General features: G+C 42.5%; 1 protein-coding gene across 1 annotated transcript; it reads right to left on the bottom strand.

Annotated features, from left to right (window-relative positions):
• Nucleotides 1–6574: 6574 nt before the first annotated feature.
• LOC118797976 lies at nucleotides 6575–16244 on the bottom strand. Its single transcript, XM_036557276.1, has 3 exons — nucleotides 15329–16244; nucleotides 7616–7737; nucleotides 6575–7394 (listed from the first exon to the last, which is right to left on the bottom strand). The coding sequence occupies exons 1-3, from the start codon at nucleotides 15329–15331 to the stop codon at nucleotides 6737–6739; spliced, it is 783 nt and encodes a 260-aa protein (XP_036413169.1). The 5' UTR covers nucleotides 15332–16244; the 3' UTR covers nucleotides 6575–6736.
• Nucleotides 16245–21432: the final 5188 nt, after the last annotated feature.

Here is a 21432-nt window from a genome sequence, read left to right on the forward strand (position 1 = left end):
CAAACATTTATTCCACAGTGCATTAGTTACACCTCCATGTTAGCCAATGAGGGGTACCTAATAAACTGGCAGCTCAATGCCTCTTCACTCAGTTTAGTGCCTTATTTTATGTTGCTAGTGTTACTGTTAAATACGAGTGCCACAGGCACGACTAAGAAGTCTGCGGCAGAGCAGCTAGGCTAACCATGCTAGCTGAAGTTTGGAAAGATATTTCTCTTTGTGGTTAATTAACTCAAACATTCATGGAAGCTGCCACTGAAAAGCTGTATTTGAATAAGAGGGTCACAATCACAGAGTCAACGTCAACACGTTTGACGTTTCTATTTTATGGAACTTAGGGGACTGTAGGCAGCTGCCTACATTTGCCTAATGACCAGGGTGCACCAGCTGGACATGAGTTTAAACATATGCTTGTTGTATCATAAGTGTTTACTAAGTTCAGGTTTACTAAGTTCACAAGCTAGTTTTAATGTTGAGCTTAGTGGTGGCTAGATATGTACACCTCCCCCTGAACTGGCGTAATGTTGGGGAAACCACTGGAAACCATATAGACTCTACTAAACATCTAAACTGAGGCTGCTGTTGTTGATTAGCCAGAAAAGGCAGATTAAAAAAGCTCCATTTTGGTTTTCACAAGGAAATATTAAAGAATAAACAGACAGACTGTGTTCAGTTTTATTCAGCTCTATTTGAACACATTGCTGGTTTGTGTTCAGGATATTTTTGCAAATCAGCCCAAACTGCTGATGTGCTTCATGGCAGAGGGTTTACAGACTCTGAACATCGCAAAATACAAATAAAAACAGAAAGCAGTTATTTATAAATCTGCTGTGACCTGTAGTTGAATAAAACAGTACAAAGACATCACAACTGATTGTTCTTTGTAAAGATATGCTCATTCTGAATTTGATGCTGTAACAGGTTCCTAAAAAGTTGGGACAGGAGCAGTTTAAGACAAGGAACATTGGGAAATGTTCAGAAAACATCTTGAACAGGTGATCCAGTCATGGTGGGGTATAAAAAGAGCATTCATGAAAGGCCGAGTCCTTTATGAGTGAGTCACGACCACTTTAACACAAATGCATCAGCAAAAATCCAGATGTTTAACACCAGTGTTCCCCAGGCAGGGACTGCAAGGAATTTAGGTATTTCACCTAAAGAGCTGTAAAATTCTGGATTAGTTTGTGTCTTCGGTTGCCAAATGTTGTTAAGTGCTTTTAAAAGTAAAGGTGGTGTGACACAGCGGTAAACAAGCTCCTGTACCAACTATTTTGGAGGGTGTTGCAGGCATCAAAGTTGTCTTGAGTAAATATTTACGAAAAACTAAAGTGAAAAACATCAAATACTGTTTTCTTGTACTGCTTTCAAGTTAATACAACAGCTGTGCACATAAACCAACCACGAAAACAGAAGCTGTGCTGTAAAACACAAAGTTCTCTCCATCAAAACACAATGGAGATGAACAGCAACACTGAATAAACTCTTTACTTTATCAGAATGTTTGTGTATCACAGTGTACAGAACTGTGAAGAACAGGAAAAATACGCAGCAGTGCAGCGTTACAGTGTGTGATGTGTTCACCACTGTCACGCATCCCTCGGGCTCAGAGGTTGCGAGGTATTGCTTCTTGTCCTAAGAGCTACTGAGCTTCATCTGTTTTTGTGATTCTTCTCGTTCTGACTGAATTTTGACATTTTGACTTTTGCCCTTTTGCCTTTGCCCCTTGGACTCTGGTTGCCAGGTTATGTTTGTGCTTTTGGATTGTGATTCTAACATTAAAGCCTCACTTTCTCTTTTTATCTGCGAGCATCTGAGTTGTTTTCTCCGCTCTATGTTGCCAGTCTTTTGCAGCTTTTTCCATTTTCATTTCACTGTTACATGTTACTCATAATTAATTACAACCACCAACCTTTGATAGTCACTTCTTCTCTCATCGGATTCACGAGACCCCTGGAAAAGACTCAATTCAGCCACCGAAACAACGTGAGTGTCAGTGTGGCAGACCGCGAGCTGTTGCTTTGCTCTGAGTGCTGCATGTTCAGTTATGCTTCTCTCTCCGTCACCAGTGACAGCAGTGTTACTAGCTTTGTTTGTGAGAAGTGTAAGTTAGTTTCATGTTTGACAGAGAAGATTATACAGTTAGAGGTGCATCCAGAAGTTAGAAAAGAGCAGGGCTGGTCAGCAGGGCTCAGACTCGCTGTTAGAAGCTCCAGGTGCCTCAGGGAGAGCTAGCACACCCTCGACTCCGGCAGCAGAGCACTCAGAGCACGGCGAGTGTGTGGCGTCTCGGCGGCATAGCCGCAAAGGTAAAGCTAAAGCTACCCCACGCAAGCACCACTCATCTCCCATTCACACAGGTTTGCCCCACTCAGTGAGACACCCTCTGAGACACCTGTTGAAAGAGCTCTGGTTATAGGGGGTTCTATAGTAGTTGTGGGCTGAAGGGTTAGGAACCGGCCTTGCGACCGGAAGGTCACTGGTTCAATCCTCTTAGCCGACAGTACATGACCGAAGTGCCCCTGAGCAAGGCACCTAACCCCCAACTGCTCCCCAGGTGCTGCGGATAGGGCTGCCCACGCTCGGGCAAGGGTGCTCACTGCCCCCTAGTGTGTGTCTTCGCTAGTGTGTATGTGGTGTTTCACTGCACGCATGGGTTAAATGTGGAGGTGAAATTTCCCCGTTGTGGAACTAATAAGGGTCTCTTAATCTTACAGCATGTGAAAATAGCTTCTCCTTTAGGGGCGCCAGTAGCAGTTAACTGTATACCAGGAGCCAGGGTGCCAGACATTAGAGGGAACCTGAAGCTGCTGGCTAGCCATAGATATTTGTGGAAAGTCATTCATGTAGGTTCTAATGACATTCATCTGCGGCAGTCAGAAATAACTAAAGATAGGGTTAAAGAGGTGTGTAAACATCCCAGATGAATTCAAATGCTGTAATGTGCTCTGGCCCCATCCCAGTTCGACGTGCCGCCAAAATCTACAGCAGGTTATGGTCGCTGAACTGCTGGTTGTCCAAGTGGTGCTCAGAAAACAATGTGGGCTTTGTAGACAATTGGTCTACTTTTGAGGGCAATCCTGGTCTCTTGAGTGGGGATGGTATCCACCCCTCACCGGAGGTTGCTGCTCTCATTTCATGTGGCATAGCTCGAACTCTCTCAGATAGCGGTCAGTGTAGGACAGTTAGTCGCTTACAAACCAGGGCAGAGGCCAGGCAGCAGACAAACAGGCTAAACCAACCGCCTGCGAGCCGCCTTGAGACGCCACTTAGGTTCCACCCAATTGAGACTGTGTCTGTTCCCTGAATAAAACAAAGCATCAAAAAAACTTGAAAAGTTTGCTCTAGTAATTTGATTAATATCAGACCAGTTATACCAGTTTGCAGTGACAGCACCTTTGATCTAAAACTAGGACTGCTTAACAGAAGATCTCTTACATCTAAAGCTGTCATTGTAAATGAAATTATTACTGATCACGACTTTGATGCAGTAACTGATTGTGCTGCGTCCACAGTCACACCCTGAGACTCAACACTGAAACACACACACAGAGGAGACATAACAGTTCATATAAGCCTCATTATTACACTAGATGACTGTTTTAAAGAGGTTTAAAAGTAAGTTTAAGCTGCTTTGGGCTCAGAACTGATCTTGAACTCTTTTCCTCTTTGCACCTCAACCTGCGACGCAGCTTCAAAGAAGCCAACAGTTTTCGTCTCACTGTAATAAAAATACTGTGATCACTTAAGCAGTGCACGGTACGGAGCTCCTGAAGTGACATGGTGGATTTTTTTAGGTTAAAATCTGGTGCACAACATATACTACGTGGTGAGCACCTAATACTATCAGGTGTGCACCAGATACTATGTGGAGAGCATACAATACTATGTGGTGAGCACCCAATACTATCAGGTGTACAAAAGATACTATGTGGAGAGCACCCGATACTGTTTTGATCACCCAATCGTATCAGGTGTGCACCAGATACTATGTGGAGAGAACCCAATACTATCAGGTGTGCACGAGATACTATGTGGAGAGAACCCAATACTATCAGGTGTGCACGAGATACTATGTGGAGAGCACCTGATACCATATGTAGAGCACCCAATACTATCAGGTGTGCACCAGATACAAAGATCAGGATTCGATACTATGCTGTGAGCACCTAATACGATCAGGTGGGCACCAGATACTATGTGAGCACCCAATATTATCAGGGGTGCACCAGATACTATGGGGAGAGCACCTGATACCATGCGGTGAGCGCCCAATACTATTAGGTGTGCACCAGATACTATGGAAAGCATCCAATACTATATATTGAGCACCTGACTTTATCAGGTGTGCACCAGATACTGAGGTGGGCACCAGGTACTATAAGGTGAGCACTAAATACTATCAGGTGTGCACCAGATACTGTATGGAAAGCACTCGATACTATATATTGAGCACCCAATACTATCAGGTCTGCAGCAGATACTAGGGAAAGCACCCAATACGTTGTATTGAGCACCTGATTTTATCAGGTGTGCACCAGATACTGAGGTGGGCACCAGGTACTATAAGGTGAGCACCCAATACTATCAGGTGTGCACCAGATACTATGGGGAGAGCACCCGATACTATCCGGTGTGCACCAGATACTGAGGTGAACACCCAATACTTTGTGTTGAGCATCCAGTACTATCAGGTGTGCATCAAACATCTGAGCTAGTGATGTTGATCAGCTAGAGTAAACATTTCCATTCGCTTTTTTTGTTTTTAAAGTTCTGGATTTTTAGTTGCTGTTTCTTCATTTGTTTGTTTGACTGCTTTAATTCAGCTCACATAAACACTCTCAGTGAAACAGTGCAAAGCAGAACTTTAGATGAACAAAATCAGTATTTCTCATCAATTTAAACCTTAAACCCATCAAATCAACTTTTGTTCCCCTTTTTATTGTGTTGTTTACCTGATCAGCCACACAATAATAATTATGATAAGAATCAAAACTCCAGAGTAAATCATCTTCACTGCTTCACAGATCTGAATAAAACAGTGGATCTACATTAATGTGATCAGCTGTTAGTGGTTCTGAGGTCACTGTGCTGCTGGGTTTGGATCAGCTGACCATCATAGAGGTCACAGATATTAGATACTGACCTTTAAAGCAGTGTTCTACTGACCTCTAGTGGTCAGAGATGTGAACTGCAGTTAGTGAGTGTTTTGTGCAGCAGAGCAGTGCTGTCCTGAGAGGAATCTCTCTCTCTCTCTCTGTGTGTGTGTGTGTGTGTGTGTGTGTGTGTGTGTGTGTGTGTGTGTTTGTAAATCATCTTTAGAGGATTTGATGTCCAGCCATTCTTCAGTGTTGCTATTTTCAAGAGCTAAAAGACCTCAAAGTCATTTTCTACATGTCTAAACTTCACAGTTAGATCTTCAGGCTCATCTCGATGGTGGACAAAAGCTTTTGACCCTTCATGCAGTTTAATAACTCTGAGCCCAAAGTAAATGCAGCTCTCTTTATTTTTCCAGTTTAAACCAGTTTTCTTACAGGGGGAGTTACTGATGGAGGAAATCAGCCGTTTTCATTGCTCTTCAGTACAGCAGTTCATGGGGGGCTGGTGGGCTGTTGGTTTCATCAGCAGAAGGTGCTCAGAGTGAATGGTTGAGTCTCAGGAGTTGCACCAATCAACCGTTTCCTGAATATAAACTCTGTTACCAACAGTGTTCCAGTACCAGCAGAGTTCACCTGATTTTCTGTGTCTTTTTTAGGTTAAATTACACAGTAAAGACTAAAAAGCTGAATGTCGTCTTCTTTTCTACGGTTAGTAAAAGATTCTTTACAGCTCTACAAGACGTCTTGAATATGAGCACAAAATAAACTTTTGTAGGAGGGTTTGGGTGTTTAGGGTGGGGATATAGGGTGTGGTGTTTTGGGGTTGGGGGTTTGGGGATTTGGGGCTTTGAGATTGGGGTTTTGGGGGCTTAGGGTTGGTGGGTTTGGGGTATGGGGGTTTGGGCGTTTGGATTTTGAAGGGTTGGAAGTTGTCAGGCAGGAAGGTATCGGCCTGTTTTTGATTTTGGACCAGGTTTAAGCTCAACCCAGGATCAGTCCCGGGTTCAAAAACAGCTGCCAAAGAAACTGATCTCTCAGTGAAAGTGATAACAGATACAGTGTTTTATTTACAGTCAAAAGTCGAGAAATTGAGCTTAAACTCACCTTCACTCTACACACGACTGATCTTGTGTGTAAAGTGGACGCTGGTCTGTGCAGCGGAAGAGAAGAGAAAACTTTTAGCCACTGTGGGTTAAATCAGTAGATGAGCTAATGCTAATGCTAACAGTACACACACACACACACAATCACACCCACATACACACACACACACACACACACACACACATACACACACTCACACACACACTCAAACATACCCACACACACACACACACACACACACACACTCACACACACATAAATGAGCCACACACACACACTCACCCACACACACTCACACACACACTCAAACATACCCACACACACACACACACACACACTCACATACACATAAATGAGCCAGTCTGAATCCCAGATCAATGCAGTTTGCTGAGTTCATTTATTGGTAATGATCAGTGATCAGAGACCAATGAGAGCAGGAAGAAGAGCAGAAGAGTGACTCTCTCTCAGTGAGTGAGCGACAGAGTTTAAGCACAGCAGGATTTCACACACAGTGATCATCCATCAGATTGTGAACTTTAGTTCAGGCAGTTTGGATCTGCTGTGGCTCCATTGAAGCAAAGCCGACACGTGTAGTGTTGATGTTGTTGTGGATTTTGGTTACAGCGGTAGAGAAATCTGTTATTATTATTGTTTCCCTCTATTCCTCTAAGGCTTGCGCCCAGTTGACGGTTCCCTTGATCTCTTTGAAATACCCTGTTGTAGACGAAAGCTTTTGGGCCTTGGCGGAGTCTAATCATGTTGAGGGCAGTGAGAATGTTACGGGGTCTGTACCTGTTTAAGCACGTTCTTGTACAGGGGGAGTTATAGGTGTAGAAGATCACACAGCCCTGTGGGTCTCTGTTCAGGAGGTCCTGCATGAGTGGAACATTGGGAGGAACCCCTAATGGATTAGAATTAATCAGCAGAAGGTACTCAGAGTGGAAGAAGGGGTGTCGATTTGTATTTGGGTCAATGTTGTTGGGATCTTCTATGAGCGTTGCACCAATCATCCGTCGCCCATTATAGATTCCATTACGTCTCAAGTTATTTCTCACATTATTTGGCTGATCATTGTTAAGAGCCGCCAGAAATTCCTGAAAATTGAAGCGTTGAGTACAGAGTTGACGTGGGATGTTGATGGCCACTGCGAACTGAGGGTTTCTATTATTTGGTCTGTTTCCACCTGGATTGTACCTAAAGACACAAAGAACTGGTCAAACACTTCATGACTTTATATATAAACCCACACTGATACTGATTAATCAGAGCTTCTTAATCTTAGAACATTTTACATGATGATTATTTTATATGAAACTCTGATTTAATCAAACCCTCAACTTCACCACAAACTCCTTTAATGCTACTTCAGTTTGACTCAGCAGGGACGGTCAGCAGGTGATGGTCAGATTACTTACTGGGTCTGAATGTGACTGATGATGTGAGCCAGATTGTTCTGGTTCACCAGCTGAGCTTCAGCCCCTCTCAGACAGAGAGAGAGAAGACAGAGCAGGACCACTCTCAGAGTTCCACTGAGAACCTGCACACACACACACACACACACACACGCACACACACACACCACACACACACACACCACACACACACACACACCACACACACACACACACACACACACACACACACACATACACACACACGCACACACACACACACACACACACAGACACACACACAGACACACACACACACACACACACACACACACACACACACACACACACACACACATCACACACACATCACACACAAACACCACACACACACACACAGACACAATGGTCAGTGCTTTCACATAGGCTGCACATATGAAGCAGCACAGCGTCCCAGATGCTGTACTGAAGTGGTGCAGTATTTAGAGAATAGACCTGGCACTGATTTTTTCAGCACACTGCCTGTATCATGAAGCAAAACACACTAAAATAAGCTCTGAAATCAATAAAAATTAAACAGAAGACCATATAAAATACATTCTGTACTGCAGACAGATTTCCCAGTTGGTCTTCCAGGCTTAAAACTTTTTCCTAATCAGAAGTCACAATGCTATCAAGGACAAAGAAATATACTGTGTACTTTTAGACCCTGCCCCCCCATAACCTCTCAGGGTGAGCTTAGTAAATCTAACTCGACAATCATGTCTATAATGGCCCTTTTTCTTTCATCAAACTGGATCTCAAAGCCATCTTTTCTTTCAGAGTAAGTCCAACCGAAACCCCAGGAATCCCTCTAGAATAGACAGTCGTTGGATTCTGTCCAGGCCTGACTGCATAGGCTGTAGGCGTTTTTTTTCCTTCTCTGTCTGCAGTTGGGAGAAGAAAGAGTGAGAGGTCTTCGTGATGGGAGTGAAGTAGGGAGACAGAGCTTTTGCAGCGCTGGACTCAGTATCATTCTAGCCAGCTTTGGGTCCCTCACCTCATAATGGCTCCTCCAGACCATACTCTTTGCAGAGGGGGGTCTTATCCATGAGAGCAATATCTTTAAGGTGACTCACATCATTTAAATAAATGTTAATGAAATAAATATGTAAATAATGTTTATGTTTTATTTTACTTTTTAAGAGAGCTGGTGGGACTGTTCTCTTCTGCTGCATGGCCTGTAACGCAACACCGCTGATCCTTCTTGCAGACAACGTAGAATCGCCAGTAGGCATGTAGACTTGTCCTTGACCTGATGTCCTCACTTTCCTCAGGTTGAACTTCTGCAATCTACTTCTGCATTTTCTGTCTCTGAAGTGTGTGTGTGTGTGTGTGTGTGTGTGTGTGTATGTGTGTGTTTGGCGTATGTGCTTGTCCCATTCTGCAACTATCAGATACTGATAACCCGTTACATGCACACCATTTCCGACTGAACCCTTCTAGTTCCGCTTTTACGATTGACCAATTTGGAACTTATATGAAGTAAACAAATTTGACACATAAATAACAGAAGATCTTATCATCTAACATTAAACACTGATAATACATATTCAAGAGAATAAATGAAAACAATTGATGAAGGGAATCAAAGAATAAAACATTCCAATTAATGATGGCATATTAAAAGGTAAAACTGAACAACAATGAATCTAATGATTTATTGTTGCTTGGTTTTGCCTTTTAATAAGTTGGGATCAAAACTGTAACTGCGTTTTCATATTAAACAAAAAAAAACATTTAAAATAAACATTGAAGGACCATCTTATGATCTATTTAACCTCAAGGTACTAATAAAGATAGTAATAAGCTTAACACATACAAAATCATCATTTATAAGGCATGGGCTATTGGGAGGCGTCTGTCCTAAAACATAACTCCTAAATTTATATTTTAAAAGTAATACTTACTTTTATTTTTGTATTTTTAATGTTCTTTTTTTAAAGATCTTAATTAAATGACATTTTTGTAAATGATGACAGTCCTTATGATGTCATGATGACCTTAAAGATACTGTTTTCAAGGTTAAGACCTCCCTCTGCCACCCGCATGGTCTGGAGGAGGTGTCGTGAGGTGAGACACTCACAGCTGGGTGGAACAGAATGATGGAAGTGGCTTCGACAATGACTGATATGCAAGTGATGATGGCTTCTGATACTGAGTCCAGCACTGCCAGAGCCCTGACCCAAACTATATCCCATCTCAAAGGCCCTTTATACCTCCTCCTCCCAAGTGCTCATAAAGAGAGAAGGAAAAGACACCTGCAGCCTATGCAGTCAGGCCTGGACAGAATCCAATGACTGTCAATTCCAGAGGGAATATGAGAGCATGGATGGTGTTAAGATCCAGTTTGATTCAAGGAAAATAGCCATCTTAGACATGTTTCAAGCTACAACTGTAAGGGGCTTAAGGCAAACCCGTGGCCTGATGAGCTACTGCAGAACTTATGAAACTGTATTAGCCAAGCTTGTTCAAGCACTGAATGACATTTTTTGGGGAGAGACCAGGTTCTTAAATTCTAGAATGGACCCCCAAGGCAGACAAGAGTTCCAAACTTCTGAAAACTATGTGATCTGAGGCCCCTCAGTGCTCAGTGAGCTCAGTGCCAAACCAGCAAGGCCCTTGGACCCACTTATTGGACAAATCAGTGCTAGACCAAAACAACAAAGAACTTTGGGTGGATAATGGTGGTAGTGCTGCACTGATACACCAGGGTTTTGTACTAATCATCTGCTAAAACATGTCTTAATGATTCATTGTTGTTCAGTTTTTTGTTTTTTTTTTCTTCTATTTTTTAGCTTTCCACTGGAAATTGGGTGCATTTGACAGGCAATTGACATCTGGTTTTTGCAGAATGGAATAAGCACACATGTGCTACACACACATTAACACAACTTTCACACAGAAAATCAATGGTGTTGCTTTAGAGCATCATCTGTACCTTTAGTGCCAAATATGGAGTATGTGAAGGAAAAATCTGACCCAACAAATTCCGAAGCCAGTCCTGTGTCCCATGGAATCACCCCACGGATACATTATTGGAGAGGGGAATTATTCAAGTCTGTTTCAGATTAGAGACATACTGAGAATGCATCACATCTCCATCATTAGGCATATTCCCAAAACACAGATCAACAAGGAGCCCTTCCCAAACATCAAGTAGTAGGGAGAGTATCCTGTAGCATCACACTTGGCGCTATAGTTAACGTGAACATGGTGCTTCACTGGCATTTTTTCTCCGGGCCCAAGGAGAGAAGGGTCAGATTAATCTCTCTGTTTTTAGGTTACCTTGAGGCTAATATAGGGTCATTCTGGACTTCCATAAACCCATCAGGTAAGCACCTAACTGTTCTGCATATCTGGAATGATTCTTGAGAGTTTCTTGCACAACAACTTTATAGCAAATAGACTTAATGTCAGACAGCAGAATGTTCTACCACTTACCAATTTTCTCTGTTGGACTAATATTCCTGGATAATAAGTCAGCATCAATGTTGTGCCAGCCAGAACAGTACTGAATAATCAATTTGTACGTGGCTAAGGTGGCAGGCCAACAATGACCAACAGCATTCAGTTTGGCTGATGTCAGCACATAAGTAAGGGGGTTGTTGTCTTTGTGAATAGTAAATTAGGCTCCATAGAGATTATTGTGGAACTTGTCCACAACTGCCCACTTGAAAGGGAGAAATTTGAGTTGATGTACTGGTAATTCTGTTCCTCAGCTTTCTACTAGCAAATGTCACAGATTAGAGGCCCTCTGGATGCTCCTGATACAACACTGCTCCCAGTCCTCTCAAACTGGCAACTACATGTAGTATGTATGCCTTGTTAGGAACAGCAAATGGTAACACATTTGTCAATGTATGATCTGTTGAAAAGCATCTGTGCATGACTGTTTTCACTGCTGTCCAAAGGGCTCTGACTCTTTATAGTAAGACTAGGCTTTTTTGCTTGGTTTGTTTCCATTCTGGGTTGGAGCATATCCCTTTGTGAGCTCTGTCAAAGGTTTGACAATCAAGTGATTGGTGACAAATCTTCGAAAATAACTGCATTTAATGCTAGAATGGATCTTAAATTTTTCAGGTTTGTGGGGAGTGTCCACATGGTGACTGCCTCAACTTCAGCCAGGTCAGTGGCAAAGCCTTGTGCTGACACGATATGCCTTACATACTTCACCTTTGGCTTGTAGAATTGACACTTGTCCAAAGACATTTAAGCCCTGCCTTCTCCAGCCATTCTAGGACTTCCAGGAGCCTTTGCTCATGCTCTTCCAATGACTTTCCAAAGACTAACAGGTCACTGAGGTAGACAAGAACTTCAAGTGCATCATCAATGCATGGGATGGTATATTCATTAGGAATGGTGTGAATGTTCAGTGTGCAGTAGTCAATATACATTCACACTGTTCCATTCAGTTTTCTCGCTATTACTATTAGGGAAGCATAAGGACTGGGGGACTCTTATAAAAAAAAGTCGCAGAAGTTCCTGCAGATGCCTCCTCACATTATCAATATCAGCGGGTGCAAGGCATCTTGAACACTCACTCTCTTTCAGCCTTTTTTTGGGGGGTTTAAGGTTGGAGGTTGGGGGTTTGAGGGGTTGGGGTTTTGGGGGTTTGGGGATGGGTGGGTTGGGGTTGGGGGTTTAGGGGGTTTGGGTTGGGGGTTTGAGGTTGGGTGGGTTGGGGTTTTGGGGGTTTAGGGTTTGGAGGTTGAGGGTTTGGGGTTGGGTGGGTTGAGGTTTGGGGGGTGAGGTTTCGGGGTTGGGGTTTTGGGGTTTGGGGGGTTGAGTTTTGAGGTTGGGTGGGTTGGGGTTTTGGGGGTTTAGGGTTGGAGATTGAGGGTTTGGTGGTTTGGGGTTGGGTGGATTGGGGCTTTGGATGTTTAAGGTTTGAGGGTTGGGGTTTGGAGGTTGGGGAATGAGGTTGGGTGGGTTGGGGTTTGGGGGTTTGGTTTTTGGGTCTTGTGGTTTGAGGTTGAGTGGGATGGGGTTTTGGGGTTTAGGGTTTGGGGGTGGGTTGGTTGGGGTTGAGGTTTTGGGTGTTTAGGGTGGGGGTTTTAGAATGTGGCAGTTTGAGATTGCAGCAGTTGGGGTTTTGGGGGTTTGAGAGTGGGTGGTTTGGGGGCTTAGGGTTGGTGGGTTTGGGGTTTGGGATTTGGGGGTATTAGGTTGGAAGGGTTGGGAGGTTGTCAGGCAGGAAGTTATTTGTTTTTGAGTTTGGACCAAAATTTCAGGCCAGATTTAAGCTCTACTCAGGAACAGTCCCTGGTTCAAAACAGCTGCTAAACAAACTGAACTCTCAGTGAAAATAATAATAGAAACAGTCTTTTATTTACAGTCAAAGTTGACACATTAAGCTTAAACTTACACCTTCACTGTACACATGACTTATCTTGTATATAACGTGGACGCTGGCCTGTGCAGTGGTCAGCTAAACATGCTGTGTTTAGATCACAGAGGAAAACGACATTCAAAAGAGAAGAGAAAGCTTTTCATCTCTGTGGGTTAAATCAGTAGATGAGCCAGTGCTAATGCTAATGCTAACAGTAATAGAATAACTGAAGACTTTGCTTAGTGAGAAGGCGCTGTTCTGCCAGTTTATTAGGAACACTTGCCTTCTGCCTACTGGTTATTTTCTCTTCTGCATGAACTAAACGCTGAACCTACATACCAGGTTATAAACCTTGCTGGACTAAACACGGAGACTAAAGTACAGTAAAGAGGAATAAAAGATGTACAGAGACAGTGTCGACTTTAATATTCACAGATCTACATGAGAGCATCAACACACACACACACTCACTCACACACACAAATGAGCCAGACAAAATTAAGCCAGACTGAATCCCAGATCAATGCAGTTTGCTGAGTTCATTTATTGGTAATGATCAGTGATCAGAGACCAATGAGAGCAGGAAGAAGAGCAGAAGAGTGACTCTCTCTCAGTGAGTGAGCGACAGAGTTTAAGCACAGCAGGATTTCACACACAGTGATCATCCATCAGATTGTGAACTTTAGTTCAGGCAGTTTGGATCTGCTGTGGCTCCATTGAAGCAAAGCTGACACATGTAGTGGGTATTAATGACATAAGGATTTTGGTTACAACGGTAGAGAAATTTGTTATTATTATTGTTTCTCTCTATTTTTCTAAGATTTTCCCCCAATATCTCTTTGAAATACCCTGTTGTAGACGAAAGCTTTTGGGCCTTGGCGGAGTCTAATCATGTTGAGGGCAGTGAGGATGTTACGGGGTCTTGTCTCGTTTAAGCAGGTTCTTGTACAGGGGGAGTTGTAGGTGTAGAAGATCACACAGCCCTGTGGGTCTCTGTTCAGGAGGTCCTGCATGAGTGGAACATTGGGAGGAACCCCTAATGGATTAGAATTAATCAGCAGAAGGTACTCAGAGAAGGGGTGTGCATTTGTAATTGGGTCAATGTGGTTGAGATCTTCTATGAGCATTGCACCAATCATCCATTGCCCATTATAGATTCTGTTAGCTCTCAAGTTATTTCTCACATTATTTGGCTGATCATTGTTAAGAGCCTCCTTAAGTGTCTGAAAATCTAAGTGTCCAGTACAGGGATGACATGGGATGTTGATGGCCACTGCGAACTGTCCACCTGGACTGTAAGTAAACACACAAAGAACTGGTCAAACACTTCATGACTTTATATATAAATACACACTGATACTGATTAATCAGAGCTTCTTAATCTTAGAACATTTTACATGATGTTTATTTTACATAAACTCTGAAATAATCAAACCCTCAACTTCACCACAAACTCCTTTAATACTACTTCAGTTTGACTCAGCAGGGACGGTCAGCAGATGATGGTCAGCTTAATTACCAGGTCTGAATATGGCTGATTATGTGAGCCAGATTGCTCTGGTTCAGCAGCTGAGCTTCAGTTCCTATCAGACAGAGAGAGAAGACAGAGCAGGACCACTCTCAGAGTTCCACTGAGAACCTGCGCACACACTCACACACACACACACACACACCATACACACACACACACACACACACCATACACACCACACACACACACACACACACACACACCATACACACACACACACACACACACCATACACACACACACACACACACACACACACACCACACACATCACACATACACACACACACACACACACACCATACACACACACACACACACACACACACACCACACACACATCACACAAACACACCACACACACACAAAATACACACACACACCACACCCACACACACACAACATACACACACACCACACAAACACACACACATACACACACAACACACACACACACACACACACACATACACACAACACACATGCCACACACACACACACACAACATACACACACACCACACAAACACACACACATACACACACACAACACACACACACACACACACACACCATACACACACACACACACACACACACACACACACCACACACACATCACACAAACACACCACACACACACAAAATACACACACACACCACACCCACACACACACAACACACACACACACCACACAAACACACACACATACACACACACACACATTCACCTGTAAATCTGTAATAAATCTGTACTAAAAGCTTAATCAGTACTAAACACAAATCAGTTAAAGATCTTGTGAAGGTGAAGCTGATAAATGGGAGGCTGTATCTCACCATGGCTGTCAGCGCAGGAGGAGTCTGAGGAGCTTCTGTAGATGATGAAGAGCTGAACTTTCTCAGAAGAAAGTGCTGCAGAGGAGAAACTGATGAACATTTAAAACTATTATGCCTCTGCCTACTTTAAAAACACTGATTATTATTTAAAGTAAAAAATGATGAAACTCAGTTTTTCTGTGGGAAATGGAATAAAAACAGAAAACAGTGTTTAGTAAATTCTGTTTGATCTGTATTAAATTGAAAAGACAAATATGATATTTCAGGTTTCAGCTCATGAACTTTATTGTTTGTGTAAATATTTGCTTATTCTGGATTTCATACCTGCATCACATTCCTAAACAGCTGTACAGGAGCTTGTTTACCGCTGTGTTACATCACCTTTATTTAATAGCCCTTAATACTCGTCTGTGGACTGAAGACAGAAACTGATCCAGCTCTAAAGAGGAACTTTTCTCCCTCCTTCAGTTGTACAAGCCTTCACCTGCGCAACCATACGAGGCCCTTGTTTTCGTATGTTGCACTTCATGAAGCAACACATGATTTCAAAAGAATCCACATGCAGAATGTTTCTGCTGTTGTTGTGTTGAAATCAGCAGGACGGCCCTGAAAGCGATGGTCTCTAAAGGCCTCGTGTTGCTCCAGAATGTGGTCAGTTAACAAAGTTTTCACAGATGAGGAAGTTACCCTTTAAACCCCCCCCCCAAAACCACACTATAAAACCTGATGAGTGACATCTCAACTGATTTGAGGAAACTGAGTGCCTCCAATGTTTTAGACTCAAGAACTGTTCCAGCTCTAAATAAGTAACTGTAAATGAAATTACACTGTCATTTTGATAAATTCATATTGTATTGCATTACAAAGATATGATCATAGACATTTGTAACAATGTCTTGTCCACCTTAATGTCACTACAGACCACCTCAAAAAACACTGACAGTACTGTCCGGAGTACAGATGTAGTCTCTGTAGCATTTAGCCTCGGCAGAACCACAGTCAGCAGAGAGGAACTCACTAACAACGGCGTTGTAGGGCCACTTTAAGTAAAAAAAAATAGTAGACTTCGAGAATAAACTCGTAATATTTCGAGAAAAAAGTCATAGAATTACAACATTAAAGTGACAGTAATACCAGGAAAGGTCACAATATTGTGGCCAAAGGCTTTGCAAAGTGAAGGCAGCGCCTCCTCGTGTTAAATGAGGGGCGTTGAGTTGGTGGAGTTCTACTTTCATATTGATTCACCCATAAAGAAACACTCAGTCTCCCTGTCTCTCCTGCACATCAGCACCAGCCTGTTATTAGTATAAGAACCGGCTAAAACAGCTGAGCAGGAAACGGTGTTTATCTAGAATAAAGAGCCAGATGGACTTGGAGGAAACTGTCTGTCTGTGTTGTTGAAGGAGAATCTCAGGCAGGGTCGCCTACACGGCTATCACGTCTACATCGCCACAAAGAGGGCATGAAGTTTCACAGACAGTGAGAATGATGATCAAAATGATCCACAGAGAGACAGGAGTGAGTGGAGCTCTGGCACCAGTACAGCAACCGAGACCCCAACGCGTTACGGCAGCCCCACTACAGCTAGCCCCCTTTATCCTCGAAATAGTATGACTTTTTTCTCAAAACAGTACAATTTTATTCTCAAAGTCTACTATTTTTATTTTTATTATCAGCTGCACTAAAATGCCATCGTACAAACTCAGCTCTCTCAACATTTGATCAGCATGAGTCACAAAAGTTCATAAATCTAGTTGACACAAGGGAAGGTAGGCTGGGGACACGCCCATTTTGCAAATATATGTTACTGTGAACCAATAGGAATGATGTGAGTTTTACTCAAGAAGGCTGCATTTAATTTTGCCAAATTTTTTAATTCTGATTTTTATGTCAGTTATTTTATAGATTTTATACTTCCAGTGGGCAGTTGTCATGGAGAAGGACATGTATTTTTAATCTAATATATTACAACAGTAAGAAACTGTAATGCAGAATTCAAGATAGACACTGTAAAAATTATGGTAAACCCTGCCAGTGTTTTACTGTATTTATTGAAACTCATGGTATTTTAATGCTTTTAAATTTAACAGAAAAAATCTGTAATTCACAATGCAGTAAAGACTCAGTAAAAACATTGGTAAATAGCTGGAAACCCTGCTGCCAGTATTTTATTGTATTTGTTGAAATGTATGGTATTTAAATACTTTTTAATACAACAGTAAGAAACTGTAATTCCAAATACAGTATTACTGTAAAAAATATAGTAAGCAGCTAGAAGCCCTGATCCTAGTATTTTACTGTAATTTTACAGGATTTTTATTACAGTGGAATGAAAACTGTCAAATTGTCACTGTTTTTTAGACAAAATCTGCTCTTCATAACAATCAAGATTGTACAAAAATATCAAAAATATTAGCAATTAGCCCATTTCTGCCATCATTTCCAGGTATTTTTGTTTAATGCTTAACTGTAACAGTGTCCTAAAGAGAGAAGACATCCTGAAATTTACACCTGAATGAGGAATGTGCCCACAACAGTAACAACAGTTCAACTGTCCAATCATTATTTGGGCAAATTTATTGTTTATACCAAAGAAGACACTTGAAGTGTGTTGTAAAATATACCCTGGATGTGACTGGATGTTTAGAGGGCAAGATCTTTTAAGTAATTCAGAATACAGTAAAGACACTGTAAAAATGTTGGTGTGACGATACAACAGAATTCAGACGCTCGCGGATAAAAAATGTACGCAGGGTTTTATTCGAGTTCGACAAAGAAGAGGTCAAAAACATGCGTGGGTCGTAACCAGAAAGCAGCACAGTATCACCAAAGTGATCATAACCAAAGCAAACAAAACCAAGGGAGTGATCCGATATCGTAGTCAAAAAACCAGGCCAAAAAGTCAAAACACGTATCCAAAAACAGTCAGCAAAGGTACAAGAAGGGACAGGCAAAAATCAAGGTCAGAGAAACAAAACGTAGGTCATAACAGGTAGTGGCAAACAGATAATAGAAACGCTCAGCAAGTTCAAGAAGAAACAATACCTCGCAATGACTAAGACTAAAGCCCAGGCTTATAAACTACACTAGGTGGGTCATATGACAATAAACACAGGTGAATGTATTTAGTATTCCAGTGAATGTGAGCACTGATAGGTGCGTGTACAACCATCCAAAGTCATATGATCTCCCGAGGGATTGTGGGCAATGGAGTCCCTTCTGGACTCTGCGTCAGAGGGAAGTTGCTCAGTCACATGATCTCCTAATGTATTGTGGGAAATGTAGTCTGAGTCCTCATGAGGCGTGACAGTACCCCCCCCAAAGAGTCCGGGCGGGTCTCGGATCAAGACCTGCCAGGACAACCACCACGCGCACCACCGGATCTCCGAACAGGGGCAGAACCTGAGCTGCCGAGGCATGCAATGATCTCAAGATTCTAAAGCGAGGGGGTAAGTCTAATCTATAGGTAATATCATTGATGCGCTTAACTATTTTAAATGACCCATATATTTGGGTTGAAGTTTCTTACAACTTCCCTCTGAGTGTCGAAAGTCCTTCGTAGCCAGCCATACTCGATCCCCGGGTTGATACACTGGAGTAGGTCCTCGGTGACGGTCCGCCTGTTCCTTGTGTTTTTGGAGTACCGCTTCTATTCTCTGGTGAGTTTCTTCCCATACTCGTTCGCTCCTCATCATCCATTCATCCACAGCGGGGAGGTCCGTCTGTACCCCTATCCAAGGGGCTAGAGGCAGCTGGTATCCTAAAATACACTGGAATGGGGTCATGCCTGTAACAGAACTGGTTAATGAGTTTTGTGCCATTTCTGCCCAAATCTTGCCCAGTCTGAAGGGTTGTCATGAGAGAAAACCCTCAGGAATTTACCCAGTTCTTGGTTTTCTCTCTCGCATTGCCCGTTAGCTTGCGGGTGATATCCAGAAGTTAAGTTGACAGAAACCCCCAAATGTTCAAAAAACGCTGCCCACACTTGTGACGTGAATTGAGGTCCTCTGTCTGACACTATGTCTTCAGGGATGCCGAAGTAATGAAACACCTGCTGGAACAATGTCTCGGCTGTTTCAAAGGCACTAGGAATTGTGGGGAATGGAATGAATCGCACACCTCGTGAAAACCTATCCACCACTGTCAAAATGGCAGTGAATCCTAACGATTCTGGCAAGTCAGTCACAAAATCAATAGCTGTGTGGGACCAGGGTCGGAGGGGTACAGGTAAGGGCATGAGTTTGCCAGCCAGAAGCGCTTTAGGTGTTTTACATTGGGAGCATATTGAACATGAAGAAACCATAGAATGAACGTCTTTGCTCATTGATTCCCACCAATATCGTTGTGCGATTAGTTTATGAGTTCTTGTCTCCCCAGCATGACCCGATGTGAGGGATGAGTGTGCCCAAGTGATGAGTCGCGTGCACCGGTCTGAATATGGCTGATTATGTGAGCCAGATTGCTCTGGTTCAGCAGCTGAGCTTCAGTTCCTATCAGACAGAGAGAGAAGACAGAGCAGGACCACTCTCAGAGTTCCACTGAGAACCTGCGCACACACTCACACACACACACACACACACATACACACACACACACACACACACACACACACACATACACACACACACACACACACCATACACACACACACACACACACACACACACCACACACACATCACACAAACACACCACACACACACAAAACACACACACACACCATACACACCCACACCCACACACACACAACATACACACACACCACACAAACACACACACATACACACACACAACACACACACACCACACACACACACACACACATACACACAACACACATGCCACACACACACATTCACCTGTAAATCTGTAATAAATCTGTACTAAAAGCTTAATCAGTACTAAACACAAATCAGTTAAAGATCTTGTGAAGGTGAAGCTGATAAATGGGAGGCTGTATCTCACCATGGCTGTCAGCACAGGAGGAGTCTGAGGAGCTTCTGTAGATGATGAAGAGCTGAACTTTCTCAGAAGAAAGTGCTGCAGAGGAGAAACTGATGAACATTTAAAACTATTATGCCTCTGCCTACTTTAAAAACACTGATTATTATGTAAAGTAAAAAATGATGAAACTCAGTTTTTCAGTGTGAAATGGAATAAAAACAGAAAACAGTGTTCAGTAAAGTCTGTTTGATCTGTATTAAATTGAAAAGACAAATATGATATTTCAGGTTTCAGCTCATGAACTTTATTGTTTGTGTAAATATTTGCTTATTCTGGATTTCATACCTGCATCACATTCCTAAACAGCTGTACAGGAGCTTGTTTACCGCTGTGTTACATCACCTTTATTTAATAGCCCTTGATACTCGTCTGTGGACTGAAGACAGAAACTGATCCAGCTCTAAAGAGGAACTTTTCTCCCTCCTTCAGTTGTACAAGCCTTCACCTGCGCAACCATACGAGGCCCTTGTTTTTGTATGTTGCACTTCATGAAGCAACACATGATTTCAAAAGGATCCACATGCAGAACGTTTCTGCTGTTGTTGTGTTGAAATCAGCAGGAAGGCCCTGAAAGCGATGGTCTCTAAAGGCCTCGTGTTGCTCCAGAATGTGGTCAGTTAACAAAGTTTTCACAGATGAGGAAGTTACCCTTTAAACAAAACCACACTATAAAACCTGATGAGTGACATCTCAACTGATTTGAGGAAACTGAGTGCCTCCAATGTTTTAGACTCAAGAACTGTTCCAGCTCTAAATAAGTAACTGTAAATGAAATTACACTGTCATTGTGATAAATTCATATTGTATTGCATTACAAAGATATGATCATAGACATTTGTAACAATGTCTTGTCCACCTTAATGTCACTACAGACCACCTCAAAAAACACTGACAGTACTGTCCGGAGTACAGATGTAGTCTCTGTAGCATTTAGCCTCGGCAGAACCACAGTCAGCAGAGAGGAACTCACTAACAACGGCGTTGTAGGGCCACTTTAAGTAAAAATAAAAATAGTAGACTTCGAGAATAAACTCGTAATATTTCGAGAAAAAAGTCATAGAATTACAACATTAAAGTGACAGTAATACCAGGAAAGGTCAC

This window comes from Colossoma macropomum, unplaced genomic scaffold (assembly GCF_904425465.1).
Source record: "Colossoma macropomum unplaced genomic scaffold, Colossoma_macropomum, whole genome shotgun sequence".
NCBI lineage: Eukaryota > Metazoa > Chordata > Actinopteri > Characiformes > Serrasalmidae > Colossoma > Colossoma macropomum.